Source organism: Strix uralensis, chromosome 22 (genome assembly GCF_047716275.1).
Source record: "Strix uralensis isolate ZFMK-TIS-50842 chromosome 22, bStrUra1, whole genome shotgun sequence".
NCBI classification, from domain to species: Eukaryota; Metazoa; Chordata; class Aves; order Strigiformes; family Strigidae; genus Strix; species Strix uralensis.
The window spans coordinates 9,325,762-9,342,274 of NC_133993.1; the positions used below are offsets into that span (position 1 = coordinate 9,325,762).

A 16,513-nucleotide genomic window follows, 5' to 3' on the forward strand; every position below is an offset into this window, starting at 1 on the left:
GAGTGGCTGGGTTCTGGGATTGGCCAGAGCCGGTCATGTGGACTGCTAACCGTGAACATGAACTTTTTATTATTTCCCATGTGGTTATATTGCACCATTCTTCTGTCCGCTGCACCTTGGGTCGGATCAGTGTCCTCTATAGGGCTCTCGCCTCTTTACATTTTTTTACTTTTGTGTATAAGCTCGATAGGGCTAAAACAGGGGCGAGGGGAGGGGGGGACGCCTATACACACATCCACACGCACACAGAGACACCCACCTCCGCACACACACATAGGAAGAGAGTTATATGATTTTTTTTATTTTTTTTTTTTTTTAATTCCTCTGTTAATTTGCCTGCTGATTTGGAATCTCAGTAGTAATGGAGGGGCAGAGGAGATTCTGGACCGAGTGGAGGCTATCATTTTTCAAAGAGGGAAGTTACTCCATTTTCTATGCAAATGACAGAAATGCAAGAAGCTCTCACAAGTCAGAGAGGCAATCGACGGCTATCAGGTTGGGACAATATTTGTCAGCTAACAGATAAGCAAACGCTGTCTCTCTCTCCCTATATATTTTACTTATACCACAGAAATGGACGTCAAAAGGTAAGGGAATAATATCTGTTTTTTTTCATTTAATTTTTTCTTTGAGAAAATGCATTTGTCAAGCTGCCTTTTCTATTCCATTCCCCATGTCCCTCTTCCCTCTAGCCGGGGGGGGGGGGGGGGGGGGGGGGGGAATAGAAAGAGAAGGGTGGGGTGATGAAGAAGGGAGACACTGGAAGAAATCAGGGGTGGTGGAAATCTGTTTAAGTGACAATTTCCCCGAAAAAGTGTAGCGTAAAGGTAGAGAAAAAGAGAGAAAGAAGAATGGAAAAAAGGTAAAGAAAGAAATTGAGAGAAGGAAAGAAAGAAATAGAGAAAGAAAATAGGGAAAATATAAGAAAGAAAGAAAGAGAGAAATAAAGAGAGTGAGAAAGAAAGAGAGGAAGAAAATAGGAATTGAAATAAGAAAGAGGAAGAAAAATAAAATAACGGAATAAGAAGGAAAAATAGAGCCTGTAAGGTCACCTGGAGATAGTAGACTTGGAATGAAGGATTTTGCAGTAGCTCGGTGACGGAGGCTTTTAGATACTGCCTTTAAAAAAATGCCAAACCCTTTGTGGGTAGTTGTCGTGTTTTATTTTTTTCCCCCCTCGCAGAATCTCTTGCCAGTTTGCCTGTCTTCAGGCGAGCCGAGTAATTTGGCGAAGTTTGTCTGGAAGCCAGTTGGGTTTTGCGTTGCTCTCCAGGGTCGTTATTATGTGGGTGGTTTCTTCGGAGAGGGCAGTTCGCGGCAGTCCTCGGAAATAAGGTTCTGGAAATTAGTTTATAAAAAAAAAAAAAAAAAAAAAAAAAAGGGGGGGGGGGAACAAAAAAAGAAAAGAGAAAAAAAAAAAGATAATAAGAATGAAGCCAACCCAGAGCGCAGCGCTCTCATTGTATTTTTTTTTTTCCCTCCTCGTGAAACTCCCAAATGAAGCTGACGTTGCGATGCAATAAACCTCCTTGTATTTAATTGCGTTGTGCCGTGTTACCGGGGCTTTACGGCTTTCCCGACCGGAATACCGGCGTGGGCTCAGCCCCACGGCGTGTCGGGGCTTTTCCACACCAGGTTCTGTGCAATCCTCCCTCTCCTCGCCCTGTCTGATACCCTAACGCTTGCCTTCGCGTTTAGGAAAATATTTATCCGGAGATGCCCGTCATTTTAAATGTGTTTTTTTCAAGATTTCAAGGGGGGTGTGCGTGTGTGTGTTTTGAAATATAGTACTAATTGCTACTGTTACAGGGTGATTTTTAAATAAGATAATGTAAGAGCCTGTGTATGTGAAGCGAGATTGACTAAGAGGAGATTCATTACTTAAGCATAAACCATTTTATGACGTGACGATTTATCTCACCTAAACTGACTGTGCCCGAATATTGTGTGGACAAGAGTAAATGATCGCAAGCCGCGGAAATAATAAACAGAAAGTCATTTAAAAAATCTATTTCTTCCCGAACCTGTTACATTTTTCATAAATCACGGGGAAAAAAATTAATGCCGGTTCAAACGCCTGTTCTCCCTTCTCCCTAAATCTCTACGCGCTCGTGGTTTTTTTTTTTTTTTTTTCTCTTAATAAGAAAAAAAATATAAAAAATTAATTTAATTTAGGAACCTTGCACCAAAACGCTTTTATGCCGATTCTTCCCCATCCTACGTGGGCAACCACTTGTGGAAACCACGCACCTCGGTGCGGGCAGGTCTTTTTAACCATTTCAGCCCGGTGCGGCGTGGGATGACCGCGAAACCTCCGTGCACGCCCGGTGTGTGTGTGTGGAGGGGGGTGTGTGTGTGTGTGTGTGTGTTGGGGAGGGGGGGGGTGTCCGCGCTGCTCCCGGCTGGTCTCCCCTCCTGCCATCCTCCCTTGCTTGTTTATTTAAAAAAATAAAATAAAAGGGCCTAAAGCGCGGGCGGCCCCCCCGCCGCGCCGTCCCCCCGGTGCCGCCGCGCTGCGGGACTCGCCCATTCCCCGCCGTTTGCTGCCATCTACCGTCGGCGGCGGCGGGCGGCGGCTCCCCGGGGGCTCCCCGCAGCCGGTGCCCCGGCGGGGGGGGGGGGGCCCTGCCCCGGCTGCCCTCCCCTCTCCGTGCCCGGGTGCGGTGCCAGGGCGCGCAGCACCCACCACCCCCCCCTCCGCGCCCCGCTGCGGGATGCGCTTGGCCCCTGGGCCCCGGTGCGCTGTTGCCGGGTGTAGATGTGCTTTGAGCTATACGTACGGCCTTAAAGCTCCTGGAGAGGCGTATCTAGGGCGCACTCGCGCATCTATCCGCACTCACAGGGGAGCTGTGGCCATCCCACACGCGCGCGTGGAGCTCTCCATCCCCCCAGCCTATGCCGACACGCGTGGACCGCAGTTGGTGACATGTGTGCGCGCATCTCTCCGCGCGTGTAAGAGCCTCACGTCTGGCTCTATGCACACCCCAGGGAAGATGAAAGGGAGCTGGCTGGCTCCGCGCACGCGGAGATGTTGTAAAATGCAATAATGACGTCCAAGACGGAGGGGGTTTCAGCTAATCATAAAAGGCAGAGGAGCTGTTATTTATTTATTGCTCGGAGTGGTCATTTCGGTGGGGTCTGGAGAAGATATGTCAAGCCGCGTACACAGAACTGCGGTGGTTGCTGGGGAGGGAGCAGGGAGTAAAGGCAGACGACGAATCACTTTTAAGTTACTGTAGGCTTTGAAGGGACAATGCGTGTCTGTTATTTTAAAAGGTTTCTCTCTCTCCCTCCCTCCCTCTCGCTTTCTCCCTCTCGTTTTCTCCTTCTACCACACAGTTTCCTGGCAACTGTTTACGTCTAGACTAGGGACATTTTCCCGAAGAAATTGAGATGCCCAGGGACCATGGTAAAAAAAAAAAAAAAAAAAAAAAAAAGTTTCTCTCTTTTGACCAGCAACAGCCATGATTAACTTGTTCTATGCTGTAATTCCCAACACCCTCCAGCATTCGCTTTCCGCATTACATGATCCGTCTCGCCTTTTCCTCTCCTTCTCCCTGCTTTCCCAATATTCTTTGACCAGCAGCCCCCCCCCCCGCCCTTTCCCCTTCCAGGGCTTGCTTTCGCGGAAATACTTCGGTCTGGATGCGTTTTGACTCCCCCAATGTCCCTCTCCCCCTCTGCCCTCCCCTCCTCCCCTCCCCCCCCCCCCCCCTTTTTTTTTTGTTAATAATTAGCTGCACTCTTTAATGGAACAATGGTAGATTATTATTGCTTCTTTTCAAAGATCCCATTAACAAGGTTATTATGCACTGCACTGGAAGTCAGGTAAATTAAACTTAAATTGCTGGAAATTAAGTTTCAGGCGGTTATGCGCGGGGAGAGCGGGTATTTTTTTTACACCTTCAGGGGTCATTGTTTTAAATACTCCAACCCTGGAGCTCTACACGGCTCTGTCGGGGTTTTTTTCCGATGTGATTTTGGGTGTGCATGAGCATTACAGGGGAGGCTCCTCTGCTGCCAATGGCTTTCTATGTCTGACTCCAGGAACAAGGGCTTTTTTCAAGTGTTTTCGTGGTGTTGGCTTGACTTTATGGCTGCAATAAGTCCCTCGGTAGGGAAACCCCCGCTGTGTTCTCACTTCAGAAGGATCGGGAATTCCAGCTCCACATGAAAAAAAGAGAGTTTCATTTTTTATTGGAACCAACTGCACTGAACTTTCTACCAAGTTCTTAGCGGGTTTAGCTTTCACACAAGCAACGCTCTGTTCTGTTTGCATTTCGAAATATTTGGGTGTTGTTTTAATCCCCTCATCTATCTGCCTGGCTCTGCCTGGTGGGGTTGGCGTTTGCTGGCCAGAAAAGCAAAGCGACAAAAAGTGGGACCTTCCTGGGCAGAGAGCTGGGATTGTACATACTGTAAATACTTCTCTTTATCTGTATTTATACCCCGCCAGCTGAGTGATGTCTGTCAGGAGGGGAAAGCCGGCTTCCCACCGCACTGAAACGCCTTATACCACCTTCTGGTGTCTCTCGCAACTTCCCTGCTTTATTGCCTCCTTCTTAGCAAACCCTGCGCCTGGTTTTTGAGGAGATGAGGCCAAAGACTGAATAAAGATGTGCCCGTCGGTGCCCTCAAAGACGGGTCTAACTTAAGGGCTACTGTATAAGCTCGCTTCTGCAGCCGTTATTGCTCTGTGTCTGTGTCCCTCCCGGCTGGGCTGGCGCTAGAGGCGGCCAAAGAAAATATATTCGCAAAATCCGTCTCAGATTTACCTTCGGACTTTAGCGGGGAAGGCAGGAGAGCGTCTGTTAAACAGCTACACTAATAACCCAACATTTTAAATTTTTAAAAATTGAATTTTATGTATTTTTTAAAGCTTTTGAAATGGGAATAGAAACCATCTCTGTGCTAAACATTCAATTCTCTAAGATTTAGTGCGGTTTAAGACCTCTGCTCGTATTTACATGTATGATAGGTGGCAAATCAATTAGACCGCGGGCCTGACCCTCCGGAAGATGAAAACTATGACAGGCGCTGGGTTTTTTCACGTGGGGAACCAAATTTTCTTCCTTTCTTTTCCTCCCCCAAATAGCCATCTGTAGCGTCAGCCTCCTTCTAAGAGGCAAGAGGTATTATTTTTTATCTATAGAGTGTCCAAGATGCAATAAGCGATTAGCAAGCGGCCAGCTTCAATTAGTGCATTTTTATTTTCTTTTAAAATGACGACTGTCAAACTACGTGAAAAGCCTGTTGTAGCCACACAGGTACTAGGATGAGCTGTATTTTACCACAGTAAAACTTGGGGGAGGGGGATGATTTTCCAAACTATTTCGGGGGATTTATTTGCAGAGCGATCACGAGAGGTGAGAGAAAATATTAGAGGAAACATTTTCAGCAGATGTACTCACGCACTGAATTATCAGGACATCCCATGTCTCAGCCCAAAATTTGCATGCGGAGCTGACCATGCCAGATAGTCGCTGGTTTTGCAGAGCCACAAATATTGCGTAACTCTGCTCAAACGTATGAGCTGTTCGGCTCCTGCAGTTAACTTCAGGCTCCCATCCGAGCCTTTTTTTTTTTTTTTTTTTCTTCTCTAGTCATCGTTCCCTTTCAATCTCTCATTTTTTTTCTTGCATACCAATAAAGCAGATCTACGTAAGTTTGGGTCCATTCCATACACAAAGGGAAACTCTGCAAGAACAAATATAAGAGATATCAGTCAGAGAGGGGGTGGAGGATGAAAACTACTTCCTTTGCATGTTATTTCCTTGAATTATAAGGATTACGTTTCAGTCGAAATGTTCATCGCAGCCGTGGCATGAAACAATCTTGGCTTTGCTGCTGTAAACATGATGTTTAAAATAAATTAGCTCGTAATAAGATACCAGTTTCGTAGATACTTAAAGCTCCGTCAGAGAGCGCCGCATTGGCAGCTCTACAGACACCATGTAATATATGTAATTCTAGATTTGTGGCACACACATTCACAGATTCAAGTACAGGGGAGTGTGTATTATAAGGCGTGTCGTTTCATTGCATGTAAGACCCGACAGACAGATGGCTACAAATTCGGACAGGAAACAAATCCTTGATAAAACGCGACCGATCGGGGGACAGTCCTGGGGTTAATTTAGGTTGCTTTTTTTTTTTTTTTTTTTTCCTTTCCCTGTGAGATGGCTCTGATTTTCCCATTTGAAAAAAGGGAAGACGGCGGTCAGAGATCCAACTCTACCTTGAGCAAACAGGGATCTGAAGGGGGGGGGATGCACCAGGTAGAGCAGAGCACATCTCTGGCAAAACCGAGAGGGGCAAACCCCCAGAGCAAAGTGCAGCTTTTAGGGTGACCGGTGGTTGCTTGAGACTTTCGGAACGATCCCTTCCAGCCTTTTAACTTTGCAAAACCAGGTATTTTGCAGTGGGGACGGGCTCAAAGCAGGGATGCAAACCCGCGGGGTCTCTGCGCACCTCCAAGGCAGCAGCCCCATCACACCGCCAGCTTTCCCCTCGTTAAAAAAAAAAAAAAAAAAAAAAAAAATCTTGATCGGTAATCAATAAACTCAGCTTTTGACCGTAACCCAAGGCTTCCTTTTAGCCATAAAAGGTCGGGTACAGATTTGGTATTAACAAAAAAACACAAGAGGGCACAATGCGGTACCGGACTCCGGAGGAGATCGGGATTTTCCAAGCGATAAAGGAAATACTTCGATTTTCCATTTATCTCCCGAATATGGAGCTTTTGCAGAAAAATAAAGGAAAAAGATGCAAATTATGAAAAGCGAAGGTTTGGTTCAAGCGACCGCAGCTTTCCTGAACGGGGAGTGCTAATCTATGGTAATTAGACAAACATGAACCGAAATAAGTTGTCAAAACCGATTTCTTCTCCTATAGCAAATCTAAGTGAATCAACCCGGTGGGATCTCCTACTTGTAAAGTTCACACACACACACACACAACTTTTTTTTCCTTTTTTTTGGTGTTTTCTTCAACTGTAGCAAAGTACCCAGACATTTCAGGACGATTTGCAAACACTAGGGGGTTAAAGTTTTCCGAATGCGAATAATTAACTTTTTTTCCCCCTACTTACAGCGGGCATTTGTGTACGTTATATGTGTGTAAATATATATATATAGGCGCGCACACCGCCATCCGTGCAGACGGGCTCTCGCCACCCCCGCGCTGAGCTCCGGGGGAGGGGGGGGGGGACGACACGTTTATTTATTTATGAAGCTCCGAGCGCGCCGGGAATGTTTCTTTCGGCAGATATTATATATTTGGTTAAGGGGGTGCATTTCTGTTGTTTAAAAGGGAGGGAAAAGGGGGTGGATGGTTTGTTCTTGGGGTCCCTGGTGCAATCTCAGCTCCTCATGGGTGCTATTTTGCAACCTCAGGCGCCTGCTATTGGTCAGCCCATGATCAGATGGTTGTATTTCCTTGTGTCCCTCGCTGGCACCACGCCATCTCCCTTCAGCTAAAACCCAATCTCCGATATACTACTAATAGCTAAACCACTTGGACTATAAAACACAACAAATCATAAAGCCGGGAAAGGACGGCGGGCTCCTTCCAATGAGTTCCTATTTTGTCAACTCGACCTTCCCGGTGAGTCTGGCGGCGGGGCAGGAGCCCTTCCTGGGACAGATCCCGCTATATCCCTCGGGCTATGCGGATCCTTTGAGGCACTACCCCAGCACCTATGGAGCCACGGGCGTCCAGGAGAAGGGCTACACCTCCTCTCCTTACTACCAGCAAAGCAACGGAGCCTACAGCCGCAGCTCCGCCTGTGACTATGGGGCCGGCGGGTTTTTCAGGGAGAAGGACCCTGCGTGCGCCCCCCCCAACCTGGACGAGGTGCCCTTCGCCCCCGAGCCGCGCAAGTCGGACTGCGCGCAGAGCAAAACTGTGTTTGGAGAGAGCGAGGAGCAAAAATGTTCCGCCCCGGTTTACCCCTGGATGCAGCGGATGAACTCTTGCAATAGTGAGTTTACTCTTTTACAGAAATAAATACATCAATCTCCTCCCCCCCTTTCTTATTTGTTACTGCCAGAGAGAGAGAGAGCGAGCGAGCGAGGGAAGCAGGAATAAGGCTCACTTTGGAGCCCAAACTTCCAGCGGGGCAGTTAGGCGACACGAGAGGCTCCAACTTGCTCCTGACACGCACCAAAACTTCACGCCGCTGAAGTATTTTCTCCCAGCACCCCCCCAGTTAAAAAGTTGGCCCCGTATTTAAACCCCAAGACAGTATTTCTCGGTCCTCCCCCCCATCCTCGCTTTTTTTTTTTTTTTTTTTTTTTTTTTTTGCACATTCCAGTTTGCGTGTCACTCAGCTACACCGATTTGTCTCTGTCTTTGCCCCCACACGCGCAGGGAGATATCTTCTCTAAATCAGATCTGGATGACTTTACACACGCACGGACCCACACCCCCACGCAGCTCCCTCTCTCGCTGGCTACCCGATCTGGAGTTAAATAATATTAAAGTGTTTAAATATTTGAAAGGAGAGGGCTACATTTTTAATGAAACTCGCACATAATGAAAAGTCTGCCTGGGGAGAATCTTTTTCCCCCTGGTGATATATGACTTCTTTAAGTGCTGTTTCCTCAATCAGAAAAAAAAAAGGGGGGGGGGGAGGGAAGAGAGAAAAATAATAGAGGCTCACCACCCTCCTTCTCATGTTTAGATGCATTTGTTGCCTTTTAAGTTCCAAATTGATGTCCATTAGCGCAGGGACATAAAGTGTTGTGTCCTCTTTAATGCAGAGTTTGGGCAGATCGATTCACTTCATTATTGCTTAAATGCTCAGATCTATTACAGTTGCCGGTAGGGTGGAAAATAGCGAGGGCGGGCGGGGGGGGGGGGGGGGGGGGGGAGAACACCTTGCGATTTTTCATCCCGGAATAAGATAGATCTTGCCCTGTCTCCCCAGCCCTGCCTGCAGTCTGGCAAGTTCAGCATTAACCCTTCTGCCCGGCTGCCTGCAGCGCGGCTGCGGATCCTCCGCGGGTGCGGCCCGGCCAGGGAGCCTCCCTGCGCGCACGGAGGCGCTCACCGCGGTGGGGTTTATTTTGGGGTTGGCCAAAGGCTTTGGAGGGCAGGGGAGAGGGCACACACCCCTCTGCATACAGCCGCGTTGCGGGGCGTAGCATCCCCGCGGATTATCCGGCATCTCCGCGACACCACTAAACCTCGGGGTTTTCCCCTCTTTTTCCTTTCCTCTCTTTTTTTCCCCACCTATTTTTTTCCATTTTTTCTCCCCCCTATTTTTTCCCATTTGTTTCCTATTTGTTTCCTTTTTTTTTTTTTTTTTTTTTTTTTTTTTTGCGGGTGTCACAGGTTCCTCCTTCGGGCCCAGCGGCCGCCGAGGCCGCCAAACCTACACCCGCTACCAGACGCTGGAGCTGGAGAAGGAATTTCACTTCAACCGCTACCTGACCCGGCGCCGGCGGATCGAGATCGCCCACTCCCTCTGCCTGACGGAGCGGCAGATCAAAATCTGGTTCCAGAACCGCAGGATGAAGTGGAAAAAAGAGAATAAATTGCTCAACTCCTCGCAACTCAGCGCGGAGGAGGAGGAGGAGAAAACGGCGGAGTGAAAGTATTATTTAAAACACACACAAGAAAAAAAAAAGAAAAAAAAAAAGAGAGAGGGAGTGAGTGAGTGTGTGTGAGAGCCGAGAGGATGAGGGGGGTGTGGGCTGCCTGCGAGAACAGGGAAAACCTGCACATTGGTGGGACAAGCCCTCTGCAGCAGCGGCAACAGCTAGAAAGTTTGGGCCACCAATGCCATGGACTCGTGTTCCCAGTGATCTGTCGTGTCCAGAAAAAAAAAAAAAAATCAGGCTTCTAGTTGCGTTTTTTATTTTTTTTTTCCTTCCTAGATCTCCCACCCCTCCCACTCTCCCTCCCCTACGAGATATAATAATAATAATAAAAAAGTAAAGACAGAGAGAGAGAAGGGGGAAAAGAAAGGGAAAGAGAAAAGACAAAAAAAAAAAAAAGGACTCCTACCCGTGTTTCTACCCTTGGTGTCACTGTTAGTAATCTGCTAACTCTTGTATTTAATGGAAGTGCTGCAATATATGTCATTTGGGGTGTTTATTGTCTTAATTTTGTAAAAATGTTTCATGCACGGTTGACATAGGGGTTTTTTTCCCGTTTTTCTTTTTTTATTTTTTTCTCCTTTGGTAAATTAATCAAGCCCTGGGGTCTTTGTAATTAGTTTTTTGGTTGGGTTTTTTTTTTTTTTTTTAAAGGGAAAATCTACTGAAAGAACGAGTACTACCTAAAAGGATGCAAAAGCAACAACAGCAACAAAAAAAAAAAGTTATATTTTATTAATTTTTGTACGTGTTGTGTTTGAAGTTTGTCTTAGGTATGAACATGGAATTCTCTAATAAAAACAAAGTCTTCGATCTCACGCACACCACCCTGTCATTTTTATTATTATTATCTTTCCCTTTTCCAGGGGAACTTGCCATTCTTAAGGAGCAGAGAGTTGTAAGAAAGCCTTGCTTCTCTCTGTGTGACAATGTCTTCTAATCTGCAAGGACAAGCAACTCCAAGCACACGGAAGTTACAGTGGAGAGATAAATCTGGTTTTCCCTCTTTTTGTCTAATCTTAAATGGAAGACCTTTCACCAATAGTATTTCCTCGCTGACATTCTGCTTTAGTATCGCTCTTTTTTATTGTTACAGTACAAAGAGTTATGACGAAACGCTCTCCATATACATAATAAATCAAGGAAACAGGCAAAAATATGCTCTCATTTATCTACCAAAGATACCTAACATTTGCCTAGCATCTTTCAAACATCTGGTCCCTTACTTCATATCCCCAAATCAAAGTGAAGTGTATTGCAAAAAAGTCCAGATTTCAAGGGAATTTGCCCTGCGAAACGAGTAGCTTCTCAGCTCCAGGAATACAGCCTCCATCTAAGGGGGGAAAAAAAGGTGGAAAAAAATCTAAACTAAGTCTAACGAGCTCTTTTAAGAGAGTAGATTTTTATTTTCACTTGAAAGCGTTTTCAATGGCTCCTTTTGAGAGGCTGGCTTTGCTCGGGATGGGATGGGGAACGTTTCTGCTCCGTACCAAAGAGGAATCTCGTGCATGCAAATAGCAAACTTTTCCTGGGTTTTGGGAATTAAACGAAAGGAAGTGCTTTTTCTGCTGGGGATTTAGGACTGGAAGCAAGCGACCAGCCCAGCCTCTTTCGGATACCGTTTTCTTCAGCTTCACGGGGGGAAAACGCGATGAAACAGTATCTCCTGCCTCCCATCCCCTTTCCCCACTGCCCACAAGAAATACCTATGTATGAATGCATTCCCCCGTGCCACAAGCTGGTTTAATGTCAGTCACTTTTAAAATCAATTCATGCAGAAGCTTCACAGCTGTAGGACATTTACTATTATTGCCACGCTTTTCATTGCCCGTAATTATTATAATTATATGTCACTTTCAATATGGCGCATAATTTCCAATGAGTTGCAGACAAGCATATGAAATTCCTAAACTGCCTTGGAAAAAAAAAAAAAAAAAAAAAAAAAAAAAAAAAGAGCGAGAAAAGAGAAGAAGGAAAAAAAAAAAGAAAGTAATGCTTAACAAAGCACATCTCTTTCACAACGTTTTTACCAATTTCAGAGTGCTTTTGCTCCCCAATATTCCTTGCAGGTTAGCAAATGGAAAGGAAAAACCACGCAGCACAATGCTGTGGTCAAAGAGGACGTGAAACGCTGAGGAACAAGAATATCCTAAAAGCAACGTTGTCAACCAGTTCCACCGGGTGGACTTTCCCTCCTTTTCCTTTATTTCCCCCCCCCCCCACCTCCCCCCCCTCCTTTTTTTTTCCCCCTCCAGAATTAAGGTGCGACCGCATCGCTGGCTCCACGCTCAGCGTGGAAGAAACCTCGACTTTTCTGACAAAAACCACGCGAAATAAACCCAAGCAGCCACGCTCCCCCCACCCCGCAGCAGCTTCGCCTTGTGTCTGTGTGTCCCCCCCTTCCAGATATTAAAAGAGAAGACTGCCCGGCCTCACAGCGACCCGACACCTCATCCCTCGCTGCCTCTCAAACTTCCCCGGCGGTGTTACAAAGGAAGAAATTAAGAGTTTAATCAAGAGCTGGGCGAGGAGACCCACGCGGGGAGCGCGGACACGCGAGCCGCGGCGGGATTCCCCCCACCCCTCTTTCATCTCCGCGTTCATTTTTAGGGAGGAAAAGGAAAAGAAAAAGGAGGGTGGGGGTGGGGGGGGGGGGTGAGGAGCAGAGGCCGGCGGGGGCGGTTTTTTGGGGGTGCGGGGGCCCCCCCGCGCGCTGCGCCGCCCCCGCGCGGCCGGCAGGTGGCGCGCTCCGCCAAGGTGGGGGGCGAGCGCGGCGCCGGCGCGCCCGGGGATTTGGGGCGCCGCGCACCGACTTGGGCCTAAACGACTCCGCGATCGTCATTATTTGTAACCATAGAGCATGAATTACCTCTTGAGGTCATCAGTGAGAATTTACGACTGGTCAACAAAAGCACGTGATTCCCAAACGCACCCCCACCCTCCCCCCATATTTGGCCGCATACATAGCAAAAACGAAGTACAGTGCATTGCTATAATTCATTAATACATCATAAATCGTCAAGCACAGGGTTATAACGACCACGAGCCACAAATCAAGCCCTCCAAAATAACCCAAATGAGCTCTTACTTTGTAAACTCGTTCTCAGGGCGCTACCCAAATGGCCCCGACTATCAGTTACTAAATTATGGGACCAGCAGTTCCATGAACGGTTCTTACAGAGATTCAAGCACCATGCATTCCAGCTCTTATGGCTACAACTACAATGGGATGGACCTTAGCATCAACCGCTCAGCCTCCTCTAGTCACTTTGGGGCTGTGGGGGAGAGCTCCCGCGGTTTCCCTTCTCCAGCTCAGGAGAGCAGGTTTAGACAGGCGTCTAGCTGCTCCTTATCTTCTCCCGACTCCCTGCCCTGCTCCAACAGCGAGAGCCATGGAGGCAAACCCGCCCCGTCCCCCTCCGACCAAGCTACTTCTGCCAGCACCACCAACACAAATTTCACAGAACTAGACGAGACCAGCGCGTCCTCGGGAGCCGACGAGGGCACTCCAATAAGCAGCAGCATCCCCCGAGCGCAGGCAGAGCCCATCGCAACCTCCACCGCAGCAACAGAAGGGCAGGCACCTCAGATATTCCCTTGGATGAGGAAACTTCACATTAGCCATGGTACAGCTACTTCTTTTTCCGTCGTTGTCGTTGTTGTTGTTTATTTTCGCGCCCCCCTCTCTTTTTCTCTTGTGGGTTTTTTCCCCCCTTTTCCCTCCCCACCCCCCCCACCCCACTCCCTTTTTTCTCTCCTTCCTTTTATTCGGTGGAGGCGCTTTGATCAGAAACGCAGCTATTTATTGCTTTTGTATTTCTTGCTCTGATCGCTGCTTTAAAGCTGCCTCTGGCGCCTGGGGGTGGGGGGGCGATTTTTATTTTAGTTTCGCTATTCTTGCCGCGAAATGTGCGCTTATTTCGAGCTCTTAGCTCTATGTGGATGGTGGGAGAAGGTAATTTAAAAATTGAGGGAAGGGGGTGTTCCTGGGGGGGGGGGGGGGTGGGGGGGAAGGAAAGAATTGACCATTAAAATGGCATTATATGCACAGATGGGTCTCTCAGTCCTTTCCTACTCTTATTTTGCTGGGTGTATTCTTGACAATCTGCTCTTGAGAAAACCAAAATTACGAGGAGATACACGGGGAATAGCGAGCTCCCCCAACACCACCTCCCCCCCCCCCCCCCCCCGCCCCGCTTTTTCTCCTGGAGAAAAGAAAGCAGCATTAAACCTGATGCCCTTGCAAACAGCCCCAGAAATACCCAGGCAGAGGCGGAAAAGGGAGATTTCAAGATCTCGCTTCTCCAGTTAAATTACGAATATTGAGTTGCTAATGTCGGTTCTGGAGGGGCCAAGGCTGGGGGGTTTTACACGTGCCCAAGGGTGTGCGAGAAAGAGGAGGGGGAGGCTGTTATTTGGGGCATAAACAGCTTTCCTGACTGCACGAAGAAGGCGAGGTATTTTTTTTTTTTTAATTAAAAAAAAAAAGCCTTAAGGATAACAAAAATCCTAGCAGAAAGCCAAAACCCAAACCCCCGCTGTTGTCCGTGTTATTCAGACATGACTGGACCAGACGGGAAGAGGGCGAGGACAGCTTACACTCGCTACCAGACCCTGGAGTTGGAGAAGGAATTCCACTTCAATAGATATCTCACCCGCAGGAGGAGAATAGAGATCGCTCACGCTCTCTGCCTCTCCGAGCGCCAGATCAAAATCTGGTTCCAGAACAGGAGGATGAAATGGAAGAAGGATAATAAACTGAAAAGCATGAGCTTAGCTTCGGCGGGCAGCGCCTTTCAGCCATAAATTCTAGAGGAGGAATATCGAGGAAAGAAGAGGAGACGAGGAAGAAATACGTAAATAAATAAATAAAGCGCCGCAGATCTTAGTTTCGGAGTACTGTACAGTGAGGCACCTTCTTTTCGGCATGTTGTTGATATTCTAAAACAACGCGTATGGTACCGTTATCCCAGGACTGAGTTCATGTCGTGTTCTGTTTGGTTTTGGTTTTTAAAAATTTTTTTTAATTAAATTTTATTTCCAGATGCTCCTCATGCTCTTGTTGTTCTTATAAATGTATGTGTCCGTGCTCTCTTGATGCTTTCTGGAAAGCTAGCATGTTTTATGTGAGCCCTTTAAATGTTATAACTTATTTATAAATTGAGAACAGATACGATTGTTTGTTTATTTGTTGGGTTTTTTTTCCCCTTTCCTGAGTTTACTGCTTTTGGGTGAGTTCTCTGCCTAAGCTAAAATCGGGGGTTCCTGCACTACAGTCGCAGAAAAAAAAAAATCTAAAAAACCAAACAAAAATGTAAAAAAAGAAAAAAAAAAAGAAAAAAAAAAAGAAAAAGCTCTTGTATCTTTCTGTCTTAAAATTGTCCAGTCTGTGTTTTAGTTCAAACTTCAGGCCAGGATTTCTAGTCCCAGGCTAATTCCGAGACGTACTCTTAGACGTGGGTAAACTTCACTATTAAAAAAAAAAAATGTATAAAATCGGACCAACAATAGAGTGCTCTAATGTTTGTAAATACTAGAAATATTTCTGATGTGACTAATAGACGGTTTGTAGTGGGCAGAGTGAATGCAATGTTATGTGTAAAAATGGCATCTGTCATGTCTAGCTGCCTGTTAGTACTTTGCCAATAAGCTTTTTGTATTTGTTTGTAGCTTTACTTGAAGTCAAATAAACGTTTCTCCTATTCACAAAGGCTCCCAGTTGCACTTTGTACACAACCTCTGAGACCTGCAGCACAGGCTAAAGCCGGAGAGGTGCCTGGCGTGGGGCTGAGCCTGTGCTGGGAGCTCCCAGCAGAGCTGCAGCCTCTCCTGGGCAGCTCCCGGCTTGCTCCGAAAACACCCGATTTTCCCATCAAACACCCCTCCGGCACCGCACGAGAATAAACCGCAGCCCACCACACTGCCCCAACCGCTGGCTCCCCCAAACCAGCACAGAGCCCGCACCCCACCGCAGCAGACAAACTGGTTTCAAGTCCTTCAAGTTGCAATAACACGGTATAAACGCTCCCCCGGCAGATTCACGTGCATTTCAGGAATTGTCAGCTACATACACACGCACATTTTAAAAGCGAGAGTATTTATATTCACATATATGTCCACGTAAAACTGTGTTCTATAGAATTACAGATCTGTGTGTTTGTATAGATATATTTATTATATATATATATAACACATGTATATATATAACACATTTCTGCGCTAAGCTGTCCTCTCTCCGCTACCTCTCGCCCTCGGTTTATTGTGCTTTCTGCTTTTACCTCCTACTCTCTGGCTCAACATGTAAATAACAGCTCTGTAACTACTGACACTTACTACAACGAGTCATTCTGGCTGCAGATAATTTAACATCATCAAAGATGGCAAATGTTGCCATTTCGCTACCTAGGGAATCTAACAAGGCACGAGATACTCCGGTTTAAAGTCGCTCGATTTGGCAAAACGCCACTGACATCTCTACAATACAGCTTAGGCTTTTTGTTCGTAGCAAGTAAAGTTGGAGCTTAAAACTTACCAAACTTAATCTCCCACTGTTTAGGTACTTCTTAAGTGATTTTGAGAGGGATGTGAAGTGGACTGTCAGATCCCAAACCATTTGCTCGCCTTCCCTTGATTTTTTTTTCCTTTTTTTTTTTTTTTTTTTTTTTTTTTACCAATAGCAAACTATACCAAAAGTGGGTATGACATTTAGATGTCAAATGGATAGGGTTTTATCTAGAAGTTAGATCGTAAAAATCGCCCAGACCTCAGACAGATACCCCTCACTGGCTCTCAAAAGTCACGTGAGGTCCATAAAGTTAGTTTTATGGTTTTGGGGAGTTGACAATGTACAATATATTTCACATTCTCTAGAATGTTAAGTGACACTTTAACTGCTTGGTTTGGCTTGTAAG

At 46.6% G+C, this 16,513-nt stretch overlaps 2 protein-coding genes and 1 long non-coding RNA gene across 3 annotated transcripts; 2 read left to right on the plus strand and 1 right to left on the minus strand.

Annotated features, from left to right (window-relative positions):
• Nucleotides 1–71: 71 nt before the first annotated feature.
• Nucleotides 72–10,424, plus strand: HOXB6 (homeobox B6). Its single transcript, XM_074892342.1, has 3 exons — nt 72–587; nt 7,395–7,981; nt 9,337–10,424. The coding sequence occupies exons 2-3, from the start codon at nt 7,573–7,575 to the stop codon at nt 9,594–9,596; spliced, it is 669 nt and encodes a 222-aa protein (XP_074748443.1). The 5' UTR covers nt 72–587; nt 7,395–7,572; the 3' UTR covers nt 9,597–10,424.
• Nucleotides 3,744–16,507, minus strand: LOC141953634 (uncharacterized). The gene is made up of 3 exons (XR_012631935.1): nt 16,135–16,507; nt 5,412–5,697; nt 3,744–4,164 (listed from the first exon to the last, which is right to left on the minus strand). It is a non-coding gene; the product is annotated as an uncharacterized LOC141953634 (long non-coding RNA).
• On the plus strand, nt 12,379–15,312 carry HOXB5 (homeobox B5). The gene is made up of 2 exons (XM_074892339.1): nt 12,379–13,228; nt 14,161–15,312. Exons 1-2 carry the CDS (start codon nt 12,679–12,681, stop codon nt 14,406–14,408), a joined length of 798 nt encoding a protein of 265 aa, XP_074748440.1. The 5' UTR covers nt 12,379–12,678; the 3' UTR covers nt 14,409–15,312.
• Nucleotides 16,508–16,513: the final 6 nt, after the last annotated feature.

What these genes read in the sequence shown, in the direction of transcription:
- HOXB5 (XM_074892339.1), top strand. Translation starts at nt 12,679, where the DNA reads ATGAGCTCTTACTTTGTAAACTCGTTCTCAGGGCGCTACCCAAATGGC. An exon ending in GAAACTTCACATTAGCCATG is followed by an intron (nt 13,229 to 14,160) that starts GTACAGCTACTT and finishes CGTGTTATTCAG; the next exon opens with ACATGACTGGACCAGACGGG.
- HOXB6 (XM_074892342.1), top strand. Translation starts at nt 7,573, where the DNA reads ATGAGTTCCTATTTTGTCAACTCGACCTTCCCGGTGAGTCTGGCGGCG. An exon ending in GCGGATGAACTCTTGCAATA is followed by an intron (nt 7,982 to 9,336) that starts GTGAGTTTACTC and finishes CGGGTGTCACAG; the next exon opens with GTTCCTCCTTCGGGCCCAGC.